The 26,231-nt window shown below is 33.6% G+C and overlaps 5 protein-coding genes across 5 annotated transcripts; 3 read left to right on the top strand and 2 right to left on the bottom strand.

Moving 5' to 3' along the window:
- The first annotated feature begins 461 nt into the window (after positions 1 to 461).
- LOC122601575 (B3 domain-containing transcription repressor VAL2-like) lies at positions 462 to 2,475 on the top strand. The gene is made up of 8 exons (XM_043774325.1): positions 462 to 550; positions 724 to 805; positions 945 to 1,043; positions 1,206 to 1,270; positions 1,350 to 1,449; positions 1,542 to 1,716; positions 1,831 to 1,899; positions 2,109 to 2,475. Exons 1-8 carry the CDS (start codon positions 462 to 464, stop codon positions 2,162 to 2,164), a joined length of 735 nt encoding a protein of 244 aa, XP_043630260.1. The 3' UTR covers positions 2,165 to 2,475.
- A 5,086-nt stretch (positions 2,476 to 7,561) lies between these two features.
- On the top strand, positions 7,562 to 10,724 carry LOC122600993. Its single transcript, XM_043773771.1, has 2 exons — positions 7,562 to 7,847; positions 10,157 to 10,724. The coding sequence occupies exons 1-2, from the start codon at positions 7,652 to 7,654 to the stop codon at positions 10,474 to 10,476; spliced, it is 516 nt and encodes a 171-aa protein (XP_043629706.1). The 5' UTR covers positions 7,562 to 7,651; the 3' UTR covers positions 10,477 to 10,724.
- A 4,956-nt stretch (positions 10,725 to 15,680) lies between these two features.
- LOC122602039 lies at positions 15,681 to 16,898 on the top strand. The gene is made up of 2 exons (XM_043774772.1): positions 15,681 to 15,944; positions 16,474 to 16,898. Exons 1-2 carry the CDS (start codon positions 15,710 to 15,712, stop codon positions 16,800 to 16,802), a joined length of 564 nt encoding a protein of 187 aa, XP_043630707.1. The 5' UTR covers positions 15,681 to 15,709; the 3' UTR covers positions 16,803 to 16,898.
- Positions 16,899 to 18,591: 1,693 nt separating this feature from the next.
- On the bottom strand, positions 18,592 to 20,378 carry LOC122601574 (transmembrane protein 184C-like). The gene is given in 5 exon segments (XM_043774323.1): positions 18,592 to 18,859; positions 18,862 to 19,186; positions 19,367 to 19,489; positions 19,799 to 19,864; positions 20,130 to 20,378. Coding segments are annotated over 5 exon segments (1,008 nt in total). The 3' UTR covers positions 18,592 to 18,614.
- A 1,381-nt stretch (positions 20,379 to 21,759) lies between these two features.
- Positions 21,760 to 24,431, bottom strand: LOC122599120 (receptor-like protein kinase THESEUS 1). Its single transcript, XM_043771578.1, has one exon. It carries the CDS (start codon positions 24,429 to 24,431, stop codon positions 21,918 to 21,920), a length of 2,514 nt encoding a protein of 837 aa, XP_043627513.1. The 3' UTR covers positions 21,760 to 21,917.
- Positions 24,432 to 26,231: the final 1,800 nt, after the last annotated feature.

Raw genomic sequence — 26,231 nt, 5'->3', positions numbered from 1 at the left:
GCATTTGTTGGTAACTGAATTGTCTGTTTATAACCGAGAAGTGGGACTCAAACCCACGTGGATTACCTCATGGTCAAAGACCTTACCAATGGTCAAACTGTATTCTGTAATTTTATTTTAGATTGTATTAGAGCAAATCGTCTTGATCTTTTGTGGGGATATGTTGTAAAATGTAGCTGCTTTTTGAGGTCTCAGATAATTACAAACTCTTAATTTGGTAACATCTGGAATAACTGTATTGATTCTTAGAGAAGTTTGACAGACTTCTTCGGTATAGGTGTTTTCAACATGATATTCATTTATACAAAAACCCAACTTGAATTTGATGACACCCAAAAATGGGTTTTAGTTATATCTGTAATGTTATATAAAGTATTTGTTTTGATTCTGTATGGTCTATTCATAGTAAATTGGGAGATTGAGTTCTCGATCAGTTGATTTTACAATGAATGAATTAAACAATGGTTTTGATACTGCTTATCCTAAATTCGGTGAATTTATCTAGAATGTTTAAGTATAGACGTCTTGTCGATGGTGTAAGAATTAAGTTGTAAATGAAGAATGAACAATGATCCTGCGTATCTTGTTCAGTTTTGTCCATAACGAAAAATCTTGTACGGATGAAATATCTGATTACCATAACATCCCCTTAGAAATATAAAAATCATACTCGTATTTGTTTAAATAAAGTGTTTACTAACCTGATTTTTTGAACCTGTATAGTTCTATTTATAAGGCGGGAAAGTTCTGTATAACATTTCATGTGAACGAAGATGGTTGGAGGGACTGTAATTCTTGTGGGAAGGTGAGTAAAATTCTGAATTTGTCTGAATCCATTGTTTGTTTTTTAATGTAGAATTGTACTAAAGAACATGTACTTTATGAACATCTACACTTGTATTTCATAATTTTCATGCAACGGATGTTTTGTTCTACCTTTGCAGCTATTCCATTGTGGATGTATCGTGTCACTCGCTGATTATTCAATGCATGATTTTGGTGGGATAATCTGTAATGACTGTTCAAGGACTAATTTTGTGTCGGTAAGATGAGAATGTGCTTTTAGTTAATGACATCGCCTTCCACGTCGTTTTACTTTCAAGAATTGAATCAGAAGTTATCATGGGTTACAAAAGTCAGCCATTTATTAAGCTATCTTGGTATTCAAAAAATTAGACTAATTCTTTAAATCTAAATCTTCATAGGCACGGCAATGTTTAAAAAGTGAATCAAATCCTCAAGATTTGGAGAAGCAATCAATCCCTACAGCGTATCCTTGTATTTCTATGTTGTCTTTAATGCGTTATTTGTCGTTTGTAGCCTACACGTTGTTCTTAACTTGAAATCAGCCCTGAATCTGACGTGACGTTTTTATTTGACAAAAAGATAACTCCTAGTGACGCCAACCACAATAATAGCCGTATAATAATTTCAAAGAAACATGCTACGGTGAGGCAAAAGATCCCATTTACCAGCTATTTATATGGAACCATAAATGCAAGGATATGATAATCTTAATAATTATGCACAAACTTGGGCAGGCTTTTTTCCCAGAACTTTCTGCTGGTCAAGTATACCCATTGAATCTCATGGATACAGATGGGAAAACTTGGGATGTTAACTACCGTTATTGGGTTCACGGAGACAGAAGAATGCATGTTCTACAAGGGCTAAAAAGATACATGGTCTCAAAGAACCTGCAATCTGGTGATACAGGTGATTTTTATGTTAAACAAGCAACTTTAAGTTTGTCTCTTTGTTGATTGTTCTATGCATTAATAATGTCAGATAATATTTGTTTATGGTTACTACAAGTGGTTGTTCTTTCAGTGACATTTTATCAGAGGAAATCAGATGGAAAGATGGTTATAGAATTAAAAAAGACTTCCAACTCATCAGGTATTGCGTTCGTCTATTTAGTTACAAGCAATCACGGCTAGTTTAAGTTATTAAATTGCGTCAGATACCAGTTAAACCTTATACGAATGGTATCATATATCCAACCAGTCACCATATCTTTGAAGTAAACTTGAAAATCCAGATTTTCTAAAATCAGAGTTACATTTTGTCAATATCCGTAGTTTAATCACACGCTTACCATCTTACAGGCCTCAATCTGACGGGGAAAATAGCCAGTTTGCGCCCACGGAAGAGGGCTGCATAATAAATCTTGTCGCTAGATTTAATAAACTTAAAACATATTTTGCCGTTTATTTGCTGTGAACAACGCAGAGAGACAAACCCCTGTTCATGATATTTTATGTTGTATGTTGAATGAACCCTATATGTTTTTACGCTTTCTAGTTACCTGAAATAATGCACATTTGGTGGAAACCAAACGAACAAGTTAAGAACCCACTCCTGTTGGGGTGCAGCAGCCGTAAGCATGGTTGGCATTGTTTCTTAATAGGTTTTGATAATGAATCTTTGAATTAATCTTCCTTTCCTTTTTGCTAAGTGCTGGCTTATTTTATACTAGCTGAATCTTTTGTTTTCTTTTTGAACTAGTTTCTTGTAGACTTACAGTTACTAAGTGTTGGATATGTCTTAAGTCGAAAATAGTTATCTAAATTTATAAATGATCAAGACTATCTTTCTACTCTATATAACAGTTATTTATGTCCATTAACAAATAAAATGTTTATCTGGTTAAACAATTCCAGTAAGTGAAGTTACATTCTAGAAGACCAATTCAGCTGGTTCTTTATTAATGTAAGTGACAAAATGGGTGGGACAAACGGGTTGGGTAAGCCGTTAGAACTAATTTGGAGCAGGCAAAAATCATGATATCCCATGGGTTTTCTAATATGATTGGAACTATCAATATTCACTGATCACATCTCCAATTATCCGATAAGTCATTAGTTGAGGGGTAAATGGTAATTAGAGCCAACACTTAAAAGTTATCTAGAATCTTAGCATCTGATTTGAAAGTCAATTTCTGAAAAAGCAAGCTATTTGTGTTGGGGTGAGTATCTTGGATGCATATTTACTAGCTTCTTCCATTTGATGGAATACATCCCAATTAGATCCCCAGGTTCTATCTTGGCATCCCAAATGGATGTAAGATCTGCAGAATTTAAATTGGCAACCCATAATATAAAGATTCCAAAATAATTTATCATGTCTTAACAAGCTTACTAGTTACTGCCACATTGGTCTATCAATTGCATCAAGGTCATATTTCTTTGAGCATTACCAGTATACGGGTCCTAATAACTAATACAAAGAAAAAAAATATCATGTGATGATATCGATGGCGAGGACGAATCAAGGTGGAACACGTAATTGCCCCAAAACATGAGCATTGCAGCATGTAGCTAGAATTACGTGGTTGTCTTTGAGCGTTTAGGTAGTATTACTTGGATTGATAGTTCTAGTAACCCTAACTCCTCATTGTATTCTTTGTAATCGTTGACTAGTATCTTGCTAGTCCATAGATATAATTAATCCACCGCCGTTTAAAAGAAAAGGAAAATCCAATTAACGATAGGGACAAACAGTAAATCGACGTACCCATTTATGACAACTTCTAATCTCCTCTCTGTTTTGGTCCTTTTAGTGTAGGCCTAGTATTTTCAGAAATCGCCTTGTTTATTTCTTCATGTTCAAAAAACAAGATTTTCCAGAGCCAAGGGCGCAAAATTTTATCTTTTTTTTTTCCACACTAACCCTTGTATCATAACACAAATATCCATTATATGGTATGAGGCTTCCATCAAAATCTTGCCAAATCAAATAGACCAGAATCAGTGAATAGCTGAACTGTAAAGTTGCTTTACTCTAAATGGTAGCGGCGTTTACTGATACTCAAAAACATGATTTATAATTTATATATACTTATGACAAAGATCAAGAAGAAATGGTAATATGTATCAACACCATGGATATTATTCAGCCTGCTTACTTCTTTTGTGAATCTAAGCCTTTTTATTCGATAATCTTATTATTGTACGTAGTTTATAGTGCTATAAACTTTATTTATTTAATAGTTTAACTAGAAAATTCAGATTAACGTTTAACTCATATAGTTATATTTGCTAATTTTCTTGCCTCCTAAATTTACTTGGGTTTCAGTAGCTGGAATTATGGGTCTCTTTCTAGTCCAACATTTGATTTAAAATTTGGCTCTTTTTTTCTTTTGTCTTTATGTAAAATTAAGCAATATCTGATTCCATGCACTGAATCACAAGAATCATGTGTTATATTACACAAGAATTATATTGTATTACAGATATAAACAAGAATCAAATATGGACGTTTCAACATTTCATATGATCAGCACTGCACCTAAGCTGAGCTGGATTACCTTTTTCTGGTCTGACTTATTTATAATTTTACCTATAAATGTATCCCTTTTGTATTGATTTTTACAGTATTAAGGGTTCTAATTTCTTCATTTTTTCTTGAAGCTTCAATATGGCCTCTTTATCATCACACAAGTCTTGCCTTCACTGCGGAGACTCTTCCTCAGATTCCTTGAGAAACGGATGGGATTTGACTATTGGAAAATTCGCGCAACTTTGTGATCGCTGTTTGTAAGTTTCTTAACTCTTTTCCACACACAAAATGCAGTTCAAGTATTTATTGGTAATGTCATGCTAATATTCTTGATCTGTGACTTCCATAAGTCCATGCAGATCGTAGATGAGTTAACGTAAGTTTTTCTTGTTCGTGTGAAATTAAAATTTTGGCGTTGTTTGTTAGCAAATGTTTTTGATTATTGATATGAAGTAGATATCTTATAATGGTGATATTTAAGATTTCATGACTGAAACAAAATAAGAGGTTATGCATAATCTTGCAGGATATATAAAAGAATTGATGAAGATAATCTTTCAAAAAATACTCACCTTTTCCAAGTTGATCGATCTATCAGAACATTTTTCTAATTTACTTAATTTGTATCTTCGATCCATATATATAGTTTTATTTATGAGTACATTTCGTAGGTTATTCGCGGTAAATTCTGATTTGATTTTAAATTAGTAGTAGCGCGCTCTTTACATTTGAGTTGATGTTTCGTTTATAGGATACATTTGCCAGTATAAAATTCAGTAAACCTAGGCTAGGGTTTTATTAATACGTATCATATTAATCAAATTTTATTATCGATCTGGAGTAGATATCCTGTATTGATGATATATAATAAGGTTTCAAGCCGAAACATTATAAGAAAGTATGCAGAAAATCTAGTTGGATGAGATAAATGATAAGCATAATCTTTCCATTCTAAAATTGATTTATTACAAATACTTCTTATCTAATCTAGTTTGTATCATTGATTAATATAGTTCTATTTATGAATCGGGGCGCTTCTGTGAAAAATTTCACAAGAATCAGCCTGATTGGAAGAACTGCAAATCTTGTGGCAAGGTTAGTAAATTTCTGAGCTTTGTTTTAGGAAATATAACCTATGCATAAAGAGTTTGTACCGCGCATCCTCATTTTAATGTAATGGATTTCCCTGTGCAGCCAATCCATTGTTCATGCCTCGTGTCATTTGACCAGTGGCTCTTGCTTGAGGGTGGATGCCGAGTGGTGTGTATGGAATGTTCAAAGGTGAACTCTTTTCTGGTAAGATGGAAATTTTCATAACGAAATCTTGTCCTTCATGTGTTGTCTTTTTTATAATAAGTGAATTAGCTTAATTAGTACGGTTCAAACATCATAGGTACGGAATTTCAGCAATGTGAGGGATGTTACTGAGGAAATGAAGAAACTTCGCATCTGTAGGATGTATCCTTTTATTTCTATCTAGCGGACGTCATTGTTGTCTAATTATACCAATACGTTAATTGATTTCTATATATCCTACATGCTGTTCTTAACCATATATTAGGACGAAAGGTGCTCTTGCTCCTATGTTTGAGATATCGTTAACTGCTGCCGGCATCAAGAGTGGCTCTATAACTGTTCCGAATAAATATGCTGAGGTTAGACCAGATCACAACTTTCTAATACTTAACCGTTATGGACTTTTATATGCAAGTATTTGATAATGATAATGGATATGAACCTAAATTTGAACAGGCTTATTTCCCAGAAGTCAATGATGCTCAGGGCGTCCCAATAGAGTTTGTATATGATAACGGAGTCAATGAATGGTCTCTAAGTGTATCTTCTGATCTTGACAAAACGTATGTCTTGGATGGCCTCGAAGAGTATCTGAGTTCAAACAATCTGAAGGAAGGCGATACATGTAATGTTTTCTTTTATTACTCAAAGTTTGTTGATCTTTTCATGTCCTTACGTGCGATTTTCAACGACTATGTTGTTCTTTCAGTGGCATTTTCTCTGATGGTGCCGGAAGGACCATTTGTCGTGGGATTTAATAAGGCTTCTACCAAAAAATCATCGCGTAAGGTATGTGTATCTATTTGCGTTATGATTGATTACCATATACATACATATATGTAGCCTATCTCGACTTTGAACTAAGATACGTGTAAAAACCTTATGATAAACGTTACTCTCATTTATCACATATCCAAACAGTCACCATATCCGTCAAAGTAATATGTGAACCATTCTTGTAAAATCATGTACAATACCCACCCGAGATATCTTGCGTCTATATGCAGAATTGCAGATGTTTATTCATTTTATGTCGTGAACATTTCACAGGGGTCATCGCGACGTAGGAAGTAACAAGTTAATTTGTCTCTGGATGAGTGTCTGGTGTTGTGGAACCTTGGTCTTCTGTTGCTAGCTGCTGGAGTTATATGTCATATATATATGAACTTTAAATCTTATGTAGTTGTTATTTCTGTGGATTGACACACAAAGAGACATTATGTTGTCTGTGATATCTTCTGTTTTGTTTTTTAGGTATGGAGAACTTGAACCTTTTTAAATCTTATGTTATGCATTTTAATTTGTGATGCTTATGTATGAACTTTATTATGTAGTTGTTATTTCCTTGAAAATATTCCGGTTATGATATATCACTGCAACAAATATTTCATTGTTACACATTTCCTTTCCATTTTTATTTTTAATTTTTACAAAAAAATCCTTTATAACTTTATCAATTTGTTGGCACTTATAACGTGCACATAATCTATAAAAAAAAATGCAAACAAGCATAAAAGATTGAATTACTTCTCAAAATTACAAAAGTAAAACAGTAACAAATGTTATGTTTGTATGTAGTGATAAGTATAGAAGATTATACGCACCCATGACCCAACTTGGGTACTTTGAGGCAAATTTTTATTTGTATATTCACTTATAATAGTATAATACGAACATTGGTTTTCTACTATATTAAATGTGAAAATGGACCGGTTAACATATTCTAAAACTCCCGTTACTTAAAAACAAAAATTCGCTATGACTAGTTTGGTAAACATAAAATCAAAAGACCGAGAAAAGTTCACTGTTAAGAAGAAAAAAAAAAAAACTGAGGAAAGGAGTACTTTATATGTTTATGATGATGACGTGTCCAGTGTGGGGGTCAACCGTGAAATCTGGGCTAAAAAAAACAGGTGATCGATTGGAGTTAACTTATAACTACAGTATTATTTACAATCCTTAATAATAATAATAATAAAATAATTCCATATAAATAAGTACCACATATAATTAAGGTGTAAAAAGAAGCAGGTGGGGGTTTGAATGAAAATGGGAATTTGGGACAACATTAGCGATGGAGTTAAAGGGATCGGAGGTTATCTACCGACAGCACGTGTCCCGGATGCTGTTAAAAAGATGGATCAGGGTGGATGTTGTTGAGAAGCTTCAGCAGCACTGGCCTGATAGAGCTCAGATTGGGCTATTCACCTATACTTTTGCTAAAAACACGCCCAAATACGTTGCCTATGAAGGTTTCAAACGCATTCCTGGTATTATATTCTCTATATATCTTTCTTTTTAGAAGATGTAATAATATTAATATTAGTTAAGTGACAACTGACACAACCCTTAACATTGTCGTTAATTACAACCCCTATCTATCTGTCTAATTAGTTTTTTTTTTTTAATCTGTCTAACTAGGTTATTTACCCGTGTGTTATGTTTGTTCCCTAAATTAGTACTTAATTTTATATGATGGTTAAGTAGTTTGGCGGGTTATCAGAGGGTGTTTCCCCGTAATCTCTGCGGTGACATCCGTCTCAAAATGGACGTAGAGACTATTGTCTATTGGGGATGAATGTAATAATAATAATAATAGTAAAAGATTAATTAATTAATTACATAAAATAAATTAACCTTGAGGGGAGGTTTAGATAAAAGGTTTAGTGCACCAAAACGTAAGAAACTATGAACGAATTTACATTGTGTGTAACCAACTTCAATTTTGTTCATTATAACTTTATAAGTATGTAACTGTTGTTCTTTTTTCCTAATTTGTGTAACATTTTTTTAAAGGTAAATTTTGGCTCAACGACATTGCCTCTTCATATACCCAACACCAATTCTAGAGGAAACTTTGGTTATTTCCAAAAAAATCTTCGTCTCCAGTTTCAGGAACATTTTGAGCACACCCGATTTGAACCCAAGACCTCAAAATCTCAATAACGTTTAGATAGTTAGTAGGTTAGCAATTGATTTTTGTTAAATTAAACCCTTGGGATTAGTGTCACAAAATGTAAAAAACTATAAACAAATGTTTATCATTTGTGGTACCCACCGGATTCAGTCGGTTTATTACACAATTTGGACAAAATAACAAATTACATACTTACAATGAACAAATTTGAAGTTAGTTACACACAATGTACGTGTGTGTATAATTTCTTACATTTTAGTGTACTAAACCCCAAAATTAATGGTGAGGCGGAGGATAAAAATTAAGTAGGATGTTGATGTGGATGAATGATGTTTTGTATATACTATTTGATTGGCATAATTATTTTTTTCCTTTAATTTTGTCACTCTTTTATTAGTAACTAATCTAGTATCATCTACGTCATTTTTGGTTGATGGTCTTAGAACAGTAGATAACAGCAACAATCTCTATTCAGAGAGGCATTTTAGCTCTAGAAAGAGATAGATAGATAATCTAAATGTTTCGATTCGTATTTAGCTTTAGTTCAAAGTCTGTTGTCTTTGTATGTATCCAACTTAGAATTTTATCTGTGTCCAACTTTTAAATATCCTTATTACGTGTATGATTCTACTTTTGCTCGTGTATCATTTATATGGTTCCATGTGGCATCCATAAAAGTTGCCACATTAGCAAAATTACCACTAAACGTGTCCTATTTTGAATTTTTAAAGTATTCTTTTATAAATTTTGACCTTAAATATTTTGATTTGTGTTATTTAATATTTGATGAAAATTATACGAATAAAATAAACATGTAAAACTCAATCAATTCATATATCTTTCATCAAATATTATATAACACAAATCAAAATATTTAAGGTCAAAGTTTATAAAAGAAGACTTTGAAAATTCAAAATATGACAAGTTTAGTGGGACGGAAGGAGTATAAGATGATTATAATAGTTGTAGGGATCCAATAGTTGCATTTAAAAGTTGAACGCATATGATAGAAGCATCTTAAGTTGGCGATTTACTATAGACTAACAACTAATGTTGTACCATAGACTTTGATCTAAGGGCAAGTTTGGTAGGGAAAAGTTGAAAAAGAAATGCAAAGAAATGAATTGATTGAGAAATCCGATGAAGATCTCAATCAATTCATTTCATTGCATTTCTTATCTCTGTTTCGTTTCATTTTTATGAAATCTCTTTATCGAACGTGGCCTTACAGTCATTCTAGTTAACATGATAACATATCCCCCGTGTGGCTGTGTGATAGATACTCAGACTGAAATAAAAACTGAAAGTAACAAAAGTGGGGGTCTTTTGTTGATGACAATGTTCTATAGCATGCTAGTGGATAATGGTCGTCATACAAAAACAGGAAAAAAAAAAAATAGGGCTGACATCAAATACAGGGTTGGAAACATGGCCAAAATTGAGACAGAAAATCAGTATGGTTAGACCCATCATGGGCGGTATAGAATATTCATTATTCTATGAAGTTGATAGATCATAGATATGAGAGTTGAAAATGTGAATACAAGTTTTCTTAAGGTTTTAATCCTATGCTTGCTTGTGTCCTTTCATGTGCTATATTTCTATTATCCCTGCTTGTTCATAGCAATTGAAGTCAACTGATACTTCATGTGTGAAACACAGGTGCAACTGTGGTTTCTAAATTGGTTTCTGACACGATGCGTGAAGTGAAACAAGAGAATCATAAAGTTGGAATAAAAACAGAGACGATTATTGTAGAGAGAGACATGAGAAAATCAACATTACAAGCTGATAATTTCAGCCAAAATGAGAATTTAAGCTCTCAAAATGCCGTTGGAGATGGAGAGGTGGGTATACTAGTGAAAGACTTGAAGTTTTCAACATCACAACCTGAAAATTTCTATCAAAAAGGGAACTTTTTAGCTTTCAAGGTGGAGGTGGAGGTGGAGTTGGAGTTGGATCTGAGGCGATCAAGGATATGATTAATATGTTCATGAAAACAGAGTTTGTTGGAAATCACATGTTTCGTGACTTGATGGTCCCTAAAATTGCCCGTATGGAGAAGAAAGACGAGTAGAAGTCTAATGGTTTGTCTATATTGCACTTAGTTTTGGAGAAAGTTTTAGTGATTCTGAAACAAATCAAATTCACTGGGAATTGAATGTCTAAGTAGTGTTTGTAAACATATGTCCTAGTATTGATGAAACTAATCAACTCTTTTTCTCCTTAATTCCTCGCCATGTGTGTTATTTGGTTGTCAAATGCAGGTCTCCATCCGATCCCATGTTGTATTGCTGGATAATATCATTTATTGGTATATGGCTATATGCCATGTCTATCTTTAAGCTTTCTTCCATGTTTAGGTGATATATGTTTTTTTAAGAAGGAAAAATAATTAAATTCTAGTGTCTATCAAAATTAAAAATAAAATTTGTAACTTTTGTTAGTATATGCTGCAAGAGTGCAAGAGGTAATGGTGGCTGACGGATTTGGGTTAAAATTTATGTTTTTTATTTATTGTTAGCATATTTACGGATGTTAGAATTTATAGACCTTTATGAGTAGTAAAATAATTTATCCTTTTAAAAAAGCCTCTTAAATATTCTTCTATTGTAATATTTGGTAAAATCAAAATGTGAGATTATGAAAGAATCAATGGAACTCGTCAAAATAGTTATAATATCAGTAGGATTTTTAAAAAATATATGTTATTTTTTAATGATTTACCTAATACTAAATACCGTACTAAATTACTAATGAATCGTTTGTTCAAGGCAAAGTCTACTTCGCTTCTTTTTCGTCATGTCAGTAATAAGTAGTAGAGTTGGTAATAATGAAATTTGTATAATATTAATGTAATCTTAGTTTGATTTTAAATTAGAATACCAAACACCAAAGTTTTGATTGTTCACTTCTTTTCTTTTCTTTTTTTAACTGCAAATAATATATTATTAAGAGGAGATCAACTAGCAAGTTACTAAATATCCAAAATAAAAGTTATAAGAACAAAGAAAGCTTTGTGTTACAATAAGGAAACAAAGTCAGGCCTTAACTGCAAAGATCGTAAAAGAGGTTAAAAACCCCACCAGACGGAGACCGCGCTACCGGTTTTCAATCCGTGATGTTTTTGTTACTATCCCAAACAGGCACTGAGGAGACGAAACAAAATAACGAATCACTAAAACTACAAAGCATAAATCGCCTACCACAAGACACAATCGAGTCAATATGCACAAAAGGCATCGTCCATGGCATGGTGGGTTCGTGATCCAAACTACCCCCGATATCTCGTGTAGCCTGCTTCGGTTTGAAACCCAAAGATAAGATGTAGCCACGATGGAGTCAAGAACATCCTCATGTTCATTTCTTTTTATTTTGGACACCAAAGCTTTGGCTTTTTAGCTTTTAACATCAAACATCAAAGTTTTATTTTGTTTTATTTAGGACACCAAACTAATTCCTTTGTATTTTCACACCAAAGTTTTTATTTATCTCAATGTTCTACTATATACTGTCACAAATTTTTCATAAATACCCTCACTTGGAATCTTAGATCCTCGTGTTTCTACCATACTAATGTCACACAATTTTTTTTTTATCAACGTAAACATTACTTTCACACATTATGCCGTTCTCACTTTTGTCGTTCCAAAAAATAAAATAAAAATAGTATAATCAATGTATCATTAGTCAATTATTTTTCAAATTTTAAAAATAAACTGTTATCATATATAAATTTTTATACCACGCTCGCATTTTGCTTCTTATCTAAGGTTAAGTATCTTGAATGCAACTAACTATAACCAAGTGTTTATAGTAAGAACACACACAAAAGTTTTAGACATTGTATGTTGACAACTTGATGAAAATGTTTAAATCATGTAACCGACCAATCAAGACCTGCATGTGACAACTCATATGGGTTGTCATGTATACGATATGCAGTGGCGGCTTAAGGTTTTTTGAGGCCTAAAACGGTATCAATTTTTGAGACCTAGTTCATTACCATATAAATTAGAGTAAAAGAGAAAAGAAAAAAAAAAGTAACTCGATTTTTATTATAAACTACTAGTAATAAAAAAAGATATGAATGTCGATACCAAAACCAATAAGGGCGTTACTATAATGCAAATTATATATCGTAGTTAGTCCAAAATCCAAACATTAAGTCGAATATACAAAATATTGAGGCCTCGAAAATTTAGGGGCTTAAAGCGACCGCCTAGTTCTATATTACTGTTTAGCCACCGTTACTGTTTAGCCACCTCTGACGATATGACATGATTTAGACAATGTACCAATTATTAACTTACAAGGTCCAAATCTTAGCTCGTTTTTACTATAAACATTTTATCGCACTTTGTTATATTTTGAGGTACTTAATCCTCTGAAAAATGTTCGTTTAAAAAAAGTATATATTATTGGTCAACATATTTTAAAGTTAAAAAAAATACGAGTATATACCTGTGACAATAAGAGTATGTCATGACTAGTTACACATTTATTCTATGCCATTAATTAAAAAGTAACTTTATTACACCTTGGAATTTTACCATGTAATCTTGTATATATTGAGGCATTGGGTTATATGTAACGGTAACACTTTATCATTTTGTAACATTCGTGAATTTCAACCTATTTGATTATTTTTGCCTTTTGTTGACTATGTGGTTAATTGTAACACTCGTGGTGTTGGACCCATTGACTTCCGTTAATTATGTATGTAACATTTGTCGTTTCTTTTCGGATTCATCCTTCATGTGTATAACTCGTGTTTTTGATTCATTGGGCAATAGTCTAAAGACAGAATAAGACTAATTCATTGAGTAATAGTCTAAAGACAGAATAAGACTAATTAATGGAGTAATAGTCTAAATGACAGAATAAGACTAATTCATGGAGTAATAGTCGAAGTGCTGGAACCCCACACCCCCTTATCTTAGACTTAATCCCCTCTCACCTATCCATTTCTTATCTTTATTTCTCTCTACTTTATGCAAGAACACCCAAAAACACACACTTTTGTATCTCTCTCTCTCCCTCTCTCTAGAAAATCATCATCACTTATTGTTATTAAAGCTAGATTAGTGAAAGAATCAACATCATTATCATCATTACTACATCATATCAAAATTTTGAAAGTCAAAGTGCAAGAAAACTCCATATATAGCTAAAATTCGGATTTGAGGCCTTGTTGGTGATTTTGGTAAGTTAACTTGTCTCAATAACATCATTTTATATTTATAAACTCATTTCAAATCTTATAGAATCATTTTGAGTCATTTTTCCAAGTAAAATCATTCTTGGGTCAAAATTAGGGTTCTAAGTGGTCAGATGGGTCAAAAACCGGGTTTTATACCTAACTGATGATATGGGTCGAGTTTTTGTAGTGGAAAATGTTTATAATCATGTTTCAAGTCTAACCTAAACAACCCTTGGTCGATTTTTGGGTCAAAAGCTTAATGGGTCGATTTTAGGGTTTACAACTTGGATAATTTAGGTCAAATTGAAATTAAGGCTTAATTGAAGTTATGGAATGATTTTTAAAGTATGGGTTAGTTTAATAAACATTACTTATGCCAAATTATGCTCAAAACATGTCTTAACACTCTTCAAATCGTAGTCTAGGGCGAATTAGGGTTCTTGCAAAAGTCAAAGTGGGTCAAAAACGGGTTTTGATGATTTTGTGAGTCATGGGTTAAATTCCTGAAGTGGGATATGTTCATTGGCGTTATTTCATGTCTAATATAGCATAAAATTCAGTTTTGAAGCATTACAAACCGGTTTCAAGTGTTTAATTAGAGTTTGGATGTTCTTAGTCAAATTTGACTTTTTAGTCAAACCATTCTTACCCATGTTGTTTCCCACTTTCTTCCTCTATGTCTTTAACTTGTTTAATCCATGTCATAGTCAATTCCTAACATCCCCCAAATCTCATATCCGTCCAACAAACATCATTTTGATTCTCATGATCGAACGAATCCCGAAGAATGAAATTATGAACGTGTATTGATATGCATATATGTATAACTATAGGTTGTGAATATGTGACGAATATTGTACGCTTGTGATCATTCTTAACTTGAGTCTTGCCGATCAAGGTGAGTTTCGTAGCCCCTACGTTTACTTTATTTGGGATGGAAAGTGTACTCGTTTGTTAAATGTTTGTCGGTTAATTTGATTGATTATGATATTGAACGAGATGATAAGTACTTACTTGTTTTGCCTGTTCACGTGATTGCATGTGTTTATGATTACGCATTGTCCATCATGTAAGTCGTGTCGGTTTATTACGCATTATTTATTATGTAAGTCGTGCCAGAAACGTATTTTACGCATTGTTCATTATGTAAGTCGTGTCGGTTTACTACGCATTATTCATTATGTAAGTCGTGCCAGGAAATGTATTTTATGCATTGTTCATCATGTAAGTCGTGCCGGTTATTGTTATTATTAAACGTAAACGTTGACTTATGTTGATTTGTGTGAACGTGATTAGGTATCCTAATCCTTGTGTATCGTTAACGGTTGTTATCCTGACACACTTGATTTCTTTCTTTATCTAAACCTACGAACTCACCAACTTTATGTTGACCCGTTTTAGTACACTTTTCAGGTGAACAGGTTAATGGAAGACGTATTGGATGATGATTGATTGTTTGCATGCTAGGATTGGACTTGGACTTATTCGTGGATCCATGATTCATTGTTCCCGCTTATGGGTTATGCCTATGATCATTTACCATCTTTTGAACTATTATTTTGTAAACGTTTGATGGGAGTGCTCTTTATGCATTTTGTTTGTATGATCCGGTATTTGAATCTGAATGATTTGTTGGAATTACCAATCCTTTTAATGCATCCAGACTTGTCTCTACTTAATTTCTATGTCATGCTATGCTTAGTATGTAACCTTTATGATTCCGCCTTGTTGGGGTGTTACACATTTCTTAAATATCAAGAACAAATATTTGTTGCTATAAAAACAGAGCATTGATTAATTGTCTTATACATATGAAAGATGAAAATGACTTTTTTAAGTAACTTATAATTACACTGCGGCTAATACTAATTTCTCGTTAAAAATAAAATAAAATAATACGAGTAATAAATAACACTGCTAATTAACTTACTACTACCGTATTACACATAATAATTATTCTCATATAATTACGAAAAGTGTAAAGAAACAGGTGGCCGGGTGGGGTTCTGAAAATGGGATTTTGGAACAACATTGGCGATCGAGCTAAACGTATCAGAAATGATCTATGGACACGTGTCCCGGATGCTGTTAAAAAGATGGATCAAGTGATCAGGGTGGAAGCTGTTGAGAAGCTTCAGCAGCACTGGCCTGATGATGAAACTAGAGCCCAGATTGGACGTTTCACCACCACCTTTATTAAAAACTCTGCTAGATACGTGGTCTATGAAGGTTTCAAACACATTGCTGGTATATATTTTGATATTTATTTTATACATATACATGTATTCAATTCTCTTTTTCTCGTGATCAGATCCTGTATAATTCTAACTAGGTTATTTACCCGCGTGGTAGCCGTGTTAGATTGGTTACCTAAATGGATACATATATGATACATTACTTCTATGATTTTTTTTAAACAACAAATATTACATTATTTTCAATTTTATGCCTAAATTACCAGAATAAATGTTACGGATTTGATCCTGGTCTTTTTTCAAAGAGACGAGAGCCTTTATCATCCAGCTAATTAAAGCAGATATGCTTTAACGGATATCAAAGTATCTAAGGAACTAAATCAAGATTAATTAATTAGTTACATAAAAATAAACAACCTAAATGTGAGGATTAAAATAAATGATGAGGATGAGGATGAGTAGTTTTTTTTTTAAAAAAATTCTATGTTAGTTTGTATCCTTTCATGTGCTGTATTTTTCTATTGTCTCTGCTTGTTGATAGCAGTTGAAGTCATCTGATTCTTGATATGTGTAACACATAGGTGCAAGCGTGGTTTCTAAATTGGTTTCAGACACAATGCGTGAAGTGAATCGAGAGAATTATAAAGTTGGAATAGAAAAAGCGACGGATATAGTAGAGAGAGACATGAGGAAATCAACATCACAACCTGATAATTTCAGCCAAAATGGGAACTTATTAAGCGCTCAAAATGCCGGTGGAGATGGAGAGGCGGGTATACTAGACAAAGACTCGGGGAAATCAACATTGCAACCTGATAAAAATGGGAACTTAGGTTCTCAAAATGCAGGTGGAGGCGGAATTGAGAAAACCAAAGATAAGATTAATGTGTTGATGAAAGCAAAGTTGTGATATAATAATTATAACGAAAATTACAAATTCACTGACAATCGATTGTGTATGTTGACTATATATATATATATACTAAACAAACTAATTTTAATATCTCATCCTGTTTGATCTCAGTTAGCTGTCATGTTATATATTGTTTGAATGGTGAACTTGTATATAGGAAACTCTCAACTAGTGTCTATGGTGACTATGTCTAGCATTAAACGGTTTTTGGTGTCTCGACCCTGCATTTGTAGAAACTAAATGAGTTTTAACGGATTATACTTCACTGCGTGTGCTCCTGGAGTAGACATCATATTGATGCAGATGCTGTTTAAGGATTCAAACTAAAACACCAAGAAAACAAAAAGTATATGATTCTGTGTTATTAATATATCATATTAATATTCTGCATATACTCTTATAGGGATGAAAGAAGTGATGTGTGTATATGATCTTTAGAAAAATATGAACTTTCTGCAACCTGATTTATTACAAGTCATTTCATACGGTTATGTTTAAGAGAAGCCAAAGTTCCGCAGAACATTTCCCTTTAATGAGAACGCTATGTGCACTGTGCAGAAGATTTTGCAGGCAGAACATGTTACAGACGTGGGAAGTAGCAAAGTTTATCGCCATGGATGTGTTTTTAAAAGGGTAGTCCACCCTCTTGTGGCTCCATCAGTTCGCTCTTTTGGAAGGTATATCGTGCTAACTGCATGAAAGAGACATGAGAATTAACTATAGTCAATAGCCATTAGAGTCAGTTGGCAATTTGTTTGTTTGGGTATGTTTGTGTGTTTGTCGGTGCAACTTTATCCTCTAAGTTGGTTGCAGAGACAATGCGAGGAGTGAAACAAGAGACCGTAAGGTGGAATGAAGGCAATGCAAGCAAAAGTGGGATAGATTGGAGAAAGAGTTGACTGACTAGATCAACATTTAGAGTTTAAGACTGCAAATTTTAAATCAAAACTCAACTCAAGCTCTCCAAATGCAGGTGAATGTGGAGTCAAGAAAATTAAAGATATCATTGACGTATTCATGAAAAAGGAGTTTGCAGGAAACCACATGTTTCATGAGTTGCTGGTCCCTAAGATTGCTCGTTCTGAGATGTAAAAAGAGTAGAAGTCAGAATGTCAGATCACAGTTTGCGTATTCTGTATGTATCTACAGGTATCTAGTAAACAAATTGAGGAAATAAATTGATTGTCTAACAAGTATTTGTAGAATTGTAGACCCGTGTTCACGATATCTACTAAGCAAACTGCACTTAGTGTGTTGTCTGTTTATCTTCAATGAGTTATATCAGTTTTCAGGTAAAACTGTGTTTACAACTGTCATAATTACTTTCTGCATTTACAAACTATGCAAATATTTGGATTGTTATCCTCTCAAACTTGTCAAACTGATCAAACCAAGTTGCTTTCGGTAAGTGCAGTTCAGCACAATGTTGATTTGGTTCTAACAAAGTCTGACCAAAGTACCAATTTGACCAACATTTTTAGTCTAAATAGAACAATGTACATGAATTACCTAGATTCTGGGCTCCTTAAATTACCACAGAAACAGATTTCTGTTTGACTGTAACATCGGCAAAGTTTGTTTCTACTTGTACAATTTTGGAACATACTGCAACTCCTTTTCATCAGGCGTGTCGACTATAGATGATATTTGAGCAACCGACTTTGTATGAACTATGAAGTCAAAGGATATTTTTTTACCCAAGTTGATCAACCCGTTTAAAAAAATTTAAAGAGTAGGTTAAAGATTCTCCAAAAGCAGATTACAACCAAAAACAGAAGCTCTACAAACATTTGGGGGATGTTTTGTCAATCAGTCTTTTTTCTTCTCTTTGACAACTTTATCTTTGTATGGAGCAGCAGTATATGCATGCATTTGAAAAACTGAAAAAAATATCATCTCTATGATCACCAGCATGTTTTGCAGCGCTTGTTGAATATGAGCTACATCTAACCAGTAATGATCCGCCGTGATTATATCCATTGCCACCAGAATGCTAAGCAAGACACCCTGCAATAAATAATCCATTATGACCTTTCAGAGCTCGGTAGAGTTTTAAGAAAAAAAAAATCCAAATCAAGTGAGCACCATACCTGCCAAAAACAGAAGAAAACGATCCCTTTGACACATAAAAACTTGGCAAGAGGCTTATGTGGTGCTAATTCTTTAGCAAATACATGGTAGAACACCACGAGGGCGTATAAAGCCAATGAAACCGATACATTAAGTATTAGAGTAATTGTCCAGCTAAGCCAATCAGGATATATTTCAAGAAGTTGAAGAACTATCATCACAACAGAGCACACAGGTCGAATCACCACAAATTGCCATGTCCAGTACTTGAGGAGTTGCAGTTTGTAATGGTTCAAATGGACTGTATGAGGCTGCAATTCATATACTTGTAAGTCATGTTTCCCATCAATTTCTCTATTTATGTACTCTTTATATCTTTGGCTTAACATATGTATAATTTACTCAATCAATAACTTTGAAATGCAAGTGAGTTACTAAAAGAATGTTGATCTATCACGCCTATGAATTCGACAAAATTGGAAGAAACTTACCTGGAAAAGAGTCATTGGGAAGGAATGGTGAATGACTCTTCCTTTGATCTCATCAGGTACCATATTCTTACTTATAGATATGTCCAAGTAAGTATACAGCAAAGCCAAGAACTTAGCCATGACCTTCATTAGATAAACAAGAAGATTAGCTAAATGAAACAATTGTATATGTTACCTCCCATGTTGACTGTTGAGGACTAAGTGCACAAAAAAGCATTCAACTTGTCATGGATAAAAAAATTGTATGTAGCATATTTCCAAACGGTTTGTGTAACAAAAATTCAATACTTTGCTATTTTGTGTATCTAATGAGCTTTTTATCCGCTGACATTTTACTAATATAACAACCATATAAGTTGTCTTGTCATCTGTCACATCATCATATCAACTGGTATCATGTCATTAATTTGGTTATTGGTACTTATTACTGACATCTAGCACAGGATAGACCTCATACAATAACTGTCCTAGCTCTACCGTATCTGTTGTTTCATTTATCTGCAATAATCGCAAACACTTCTTTGATTATGGATCTACTAATACCACAATTTCTATGTGTAATCTCACCATTCAACGTGTATTATTGAATAATCTCATTCATATAAGCTGATATGCCATCCTAATTAGAAGTTCAAACACATGATGAGAAGTGTTATTAAAAATCATACATGCATGATAAGCAGGATGCCTTTCTATGCCCTAATTATATGCTAAAATTTATTATAATGCCATATAGGTGTTATTAGTTGCAACTGTTAATTACCAAACCCTCATAGCATTCTTTGATTGAATCCAACAACTCAAAAAAAGTTTCACTCCCACGGATTTGAAGCAAACCAACATAGGAGTTGATAGCGTAAATAGGCGCCATGAGGATGATAACGAGTATCGCCTTTTGTTCCTTGGGTTTCTTCCAATGAAGAAGATGGTCAAGGAGCAACTTTAATGACAAAATCACTGTAATCGCTACAAGTGCTCCCGAACCATATAAAGTTTGCTCTTTACGATTCATCTTCTTTCGTACTACTATATATATCTATGTCAATAGCTAGCTAGGCTGTTTTGAAAGTAACCCGGAATTAATTAATAATCTGCAAAAAAAAAAAAAAAACATAGTATTTGATTCAAAAATCAAAACATTGAAACATTTGATGATGCAAAATCAAAAAAACATATGCATGCATTAGTTTATAAAGTGTTTAATTTTTAACAGATGGGAAATGAATCTATATATATGAATATATGATAAATGTAATGAATATATAAGCAATGATAAAAACATAATAATGGCAGGGAAGAAACATAGTATATAATTAATGTACATGCAATGCAATTGTATGTATGATATCATGTTTGTGTGATTGGAGCATGCATGGCATATACATATCTGCTTAATCATGTATTCATATATTATTTTATTAGGAGCGTGGATCCCTTTGTCGGATCGGATCGTACTCTCGCCCATTTGGCTAAGGCTAATTATTTATCTTTGGAATAATATTCTCCTTACAATATACTCGTATTGGCCACAAAAACCAAGAAAGGAAAAAAAAAGAAACAAAACACTATTTAATTCTGAATTGATATTCCTTATCAAACATATGAAGATCGGTACAAATACTAAAATAAGATCCTAAATTAATTTGTCAGAAACTCAGAATGAGACCTTAAAAGCAAATTGTCATATATCATAAATTTAGCAGATCATGTATGGTAGCATAGTACACTTTTTTTTTTTTTTTTATCATAAATTAAGTTGTTGAAAAACTTACTGTCAACTGAATAAAAAAAATTTCAATTGTTTATAATGTATAGTCATATAGATCATTTATGTACTCGAAGTCTATTTCATGTAATCTATTTTAACTTTTTAAGTATTTTGTTCATTAGCTTATAAACAAAAATCAGGCTGTAAATTATAATAATTATTATGCATTATTTACCTCAATTCTTGTTCTTGGTTATAAATTAAGGATAAGTATCATGGAATGTAACAAACTTTGGACGAATGTCTATAGTAGGAAATAACTAAAGTTGTGTGTATTGTATGTAAACAATTTTAACAAATGTTTATTGTATGTAAGAAAACATATGTGGCAATCATATAGAGGTGTCACTTGTCTAATATTAATTGGTTGAATATATTTTCTTAAATAAAATAAACACAACTTTAGTTATTTCCTACCATAGACATTCATTCAAAGTTTGTTACATTTTAACATACTTATCCTTATAAATTAACCCATCACTAGACAATGGACTATAAGTGTGATTGACCCAAGCTCTATGTAGCCTACATCTACGAGTAAAGCGCATTCGCGAGCCATATTCACCACCAATGGCTGCAGCCACTGCTATATTAAGTAGCCAAACAGAACAGATTGCTGCAAACATTCAACCAGAACAGATTTGAACACTTTGTGCTTTATTTTCTATATTCACTATGGAAATGAATCATTACCAATCAACAATTTGATGGCAGTTAATAGGTGTACATAAATTTTACGATCAAAAAAGACACTCGATTCAGTGATCACTCATTAAACATCAATCATCTTCCCCGTGGATGTACAAGCTGAGAAAAAACTGCACTTGTTGCAGCATCTTCCCTCGCGTTATCTGTCCTGGACTCTTCCCCATCGACCACACTTGTACTGTTGTCATATGGCTCAAGTGGACCCAGCCCGAGTCCCTTGATATGGTTCATGCTGCTATCTTCAGGCTCCACAAGAGCCGTAGACGTCTCTTCAAGCTGCAATGCATACTCCAAGTTCCATAAGACATCACCCATTGATGGCCTATCAACACCGTATTCTGCCAAGCATTTCTCTGCAGTTTCGCCATATTTCTTCAAAGACGCAGAATTTAACTTCCCTGTAAGATTTCCATCCATAATCTGATCCAAATTTCCCTTCTTTTGCCAGGTCAGAGCCCATTCAGCGATGTTTACTTGATCTCTTGGAAGAACTGGATTCAAGGCGGGTCGGGCACACAAAACCTCCATTAGAACAACCCCAAATGAATACACATCTGATTTCTCAGTCAATTGTTGTCGTCTGAAGTATTCAGGATCAAGATACCCGAAACTACCCTTCACAGCGGTGCTGACATGGGTCTGGTCGAGCGAAGGTCCCGCCTTTGACAGCCCAAAGTCAGCAACTTTTGCTACAAAATTCTCATCTAACAAAATATTAGTTGTCTTCACATCACGGTGGATCACAGATTGTGATGCACCCGTGTGAAGATAATGTAGGCCCCTGGCGGCCCCGATACAGATCTCGAGCCGTTGTTTCCAAGAAAGCGCCGCAAGATCTGCACCATAAAGGTGGCTCCTGAGGGGCCCGTTTGCCATATACTCATAAATGAGAATCATTTCGGACCTTTCATCACAATACCCGATAAGCGAGACGAGATGACGGTGACGTAGCTTTGATAACATCTCGATCTCAGTTCGAAATTCTGCAAGACCTTGTTCAGATCTCGGGTTTCCCCTTTTTACAGCAACAATGGTCCCATCTTCCATAATTCCCTTGTAAACACGCCCGAAACCACCAACTCCAAGCAACAAACTCTCGTCAAACTTATTCGTCGCATCCAAGATTTCTTGAAAACTAAAGTTCCTTCCAAAATTATTCGAAGCTAACGAAATGCAGCTTGCAGTCATCGACGTTTTTGTCATGGTGACTGAATTTCCATACAATGGAAGCGGACGCCATGATGGTTTTAAAGGATCGGTCCTCCTTTTTGACCCACGGCCCGCCATACAACAATAACCTAAACCCAAAAGAATCAGCACCACTATGGCCCCAATAACCGCTCCTATCACAAGACCAACCTTTTTGCTCTTTTTTCCCGGATTAACAACCAAATCTTCCGCTGCAGACACCCCATCTAAGCTTCGGGCTCCATTACTAATCTTCATGATTTCAAGACCATTCAAAATAGCATTTGCATCATCCGCATCTGCTGGTGGCCCAACACTCACAGTCAAGGTGTTTGATTCAAGAGTCAAATTCGTGACAAAATCTTTATAAACAGGCACATCTAAGTTACCAGTGATACTCGATAGATCCAAATCATTACTAGCATTATCAGAATTTATATACAGATTAAAAATGAGGCTATCTAAAGACTTGCTCACAATATCACAGAAATGTACCCTAACAAAGTATGCAAAATCAGGATCAACAGGAAGAACCCAAGTCACATTAAAGTTCAAATTCGCTACGTTTGCATCACCCATCATCTGTGCTGTTGCATAAACCCAATTTGGAGCGATTTCAGGTGTTAAACTTTGGGGATACTTAACAAGTGAAGGGTTTATCGAAACATTTGCAGCCGAGCTATTAACATGAAGATACTTTTCGTCATTTTCCCAAATCCTTCCTAATGTATCGTTTTGTGGAGTTAGTTTCGGGCCACCCATATTCAAACGGTACACAGTTTCAAAAGCAAGTTCTGTTAGCCCGTTAATCGGGCTAGATCGTGGCAACCCGTTTGCTTGATCAGGGATCAACTCATCAGGGACAGATACAACTTCAATTGCATTAATGTATGCAACCGAATTATTTGCAGGTACAAAGTTTATAAGCAATGTGTCTGATGTCACATTGATAGAATACTCTTTCGAAACGAATTTAGACTCACTGTAATTCTTGAAACTCTGACTGTTTAATAACACAAAGTTTTCGGTCAATATAGTGAATGAAGCTGAAGTTAAGTTGTGGCCCGGAATTGGATAAAAATGAAGACGGATCCAATGCCGGCCTTGTTTTTGGATATCGAATATAAAAGTTGAAATGGTTGTGAAAACTCTAGCATATTGATGGATAGGTAATGGAACAGTTGAACTCGATTTGATAATATGTGAATCTTCTTGGTTTTTTAAAGAAAATGATGGTTGTAATGAATCAGGGACATATATTTGGCCAAGAAATGTGATGTTTTGTGAAGAACCACAAGTGATCAAATACTTATCAATAGGACTAAATGAAGAAGATGAAGATTGATGTATGTATATAGAAATATAAACAAAAATAAAAGCAACCCAATTCAAATAACACATTATTACTTGAAACCCTTGATCCAAACTCTCAAAATTAATGAATCAAGATTTATAAATAAATATAATAAAACAAAGAATACGCTAAAAAGGGAGGTAATTTTACCTTAAAGATTCCAGATTTATGGATTATAACTCAAAGAATTTAATAAAGTTAGATTCTTGCAAATTCAAAGAACCCCAAAAAGGTATTTATGCATTAATAAACTAAAATGAAAGCAACCCATTTCAAAAAGTCTAACCTTAAACACCAATTTAGCTCAAAAATGAAGCTAATTGCACCTTATATAGATGTTCAAGAAGAATGTAAGCAAGTTGATGGTTCATATATATATATAAGTGTTGCATACATAAACCCCAATATATACTTTTTGTTTGATGAGAGAAAAGTGAGAGAGTGTGAAGAGGACATGAATGAAACACATCAGTGAGTAATGTATAGTAGAAGTAGTAGCAGTGAAGGAGAGTCACAGCAATTTACAGGCTGCCCAAAAGAATTGGAGGTGGAATGGGCCCACAAAACAAACTGGAAAGAATCAAGAAAAAAATCTAGCCCACAATACCAACAACAACAGGGGTTGATTTATAAATTAATTAAAACAGCTGGTGTCTGTCAATCAATTACTTTGTACAGAGAAGGTACCATGATAGTTCTGCAATCTATGTTTGGATTGGTGGCCAAAATAAGTTTTCATTCTTTTTTTAAACAGTTAATCGGTATTCAATATTCGGAAATACCTTATCATATGATGGTGAAACTTGCAGTACTCTAGATAATGGGATGTAGACCATAAGCCGTTACAGGTAATTCTGGGGAAAAAAAACTACAGATTTGTCAACCAGTTGAGCAAACTTCATTTTAGAATTGGATTATGAAAATTTTCTAAACATATTTTTAAGGTAAATATTTTTGAGAGATTCTTTAAGAAGTTGAGTATGTAAGGTTAATTCAAAAAAATGGTTACATTGATTTTCTAATACATTGAATATTTTTCTTTATAAAGTACTATTTTTGTTCACTTTTTGTTGTTGATCGAAACAAATTGAACGGTTATTATAATCTAACATAATCTAGTCATGAGTATAATATGGAAGATGTAAATGAGAGTAGTAGCTCATTAATAAGTTTTTTGTACCTTAAGGTTTTTTTAAACCTCGAGAATTCAAGTCGAGATTTAAAAAAACCTTAAAGTATCGAGGTTTAAAAAAACCTTAAGGTACAAAAAAACTTATTAATGAGCTACTACTCCCATTTACATCTTCCATATTATACTCATGACTAGATTATGTTGTTAGATTATAATAGCCGTTCAATTTGTTTCGATCAACAACAAAAAGTGAACAAAAAGGGTTTTGTTAGTGACAGTCCATAGGGTTGTTAGTAAAAACTAATTGGGTGCATTAAAATTTGTACCTTGCCGTTAGAAAAATCAGGGGACGGTTTTTAATATATAATGTACAAGTTTTTAAGAATGTACTATGTTGTTAGTAACAGCCCTTACTATATAAAAGATATGATGTACTGGGGCTGTCATTATCATTTTCCAAAAAACAAATATAAAAGATATGATGTACTGTAGACGCTCCTACTTTTATTCGTGATATACCTACCTCTGCAGTCCGCACTAATACAAATTCCCTTAACAGAATATATGAAGCTAAACAAATCATTTGATAACTACAGTCGCGTAATAAAAAAAAAGTACATGAAATTCGTACATTGTTAGAAGACTTTGAAAACGCAGTTTTAGGCGTACAAGACGGGATGATTGAGGGAAGACTTTTGACAAGAATAAAAAGATA

The sequence above is a fragment of the Erigeron canadensis genome, chromosome 5 (assembly GCF_010389155.1).
Source record: "Erigeron canadensis isolate Cc75 chromosome 5, C_canadensis_v1, whole genome shotgun sequence".
NCBI classification, from domain to species: Eukaryota; Viridiplantae; Streptophyta; class Magnoliopsida; order Asterales; family Asteraceae; genus Erigeron; species Erigeron canadensis.
The sequence above is the reverse complement of the archived record's forward strand: the minus strand, read 5'-3'. Positions and strand labels throughout refer to the sequence as shown.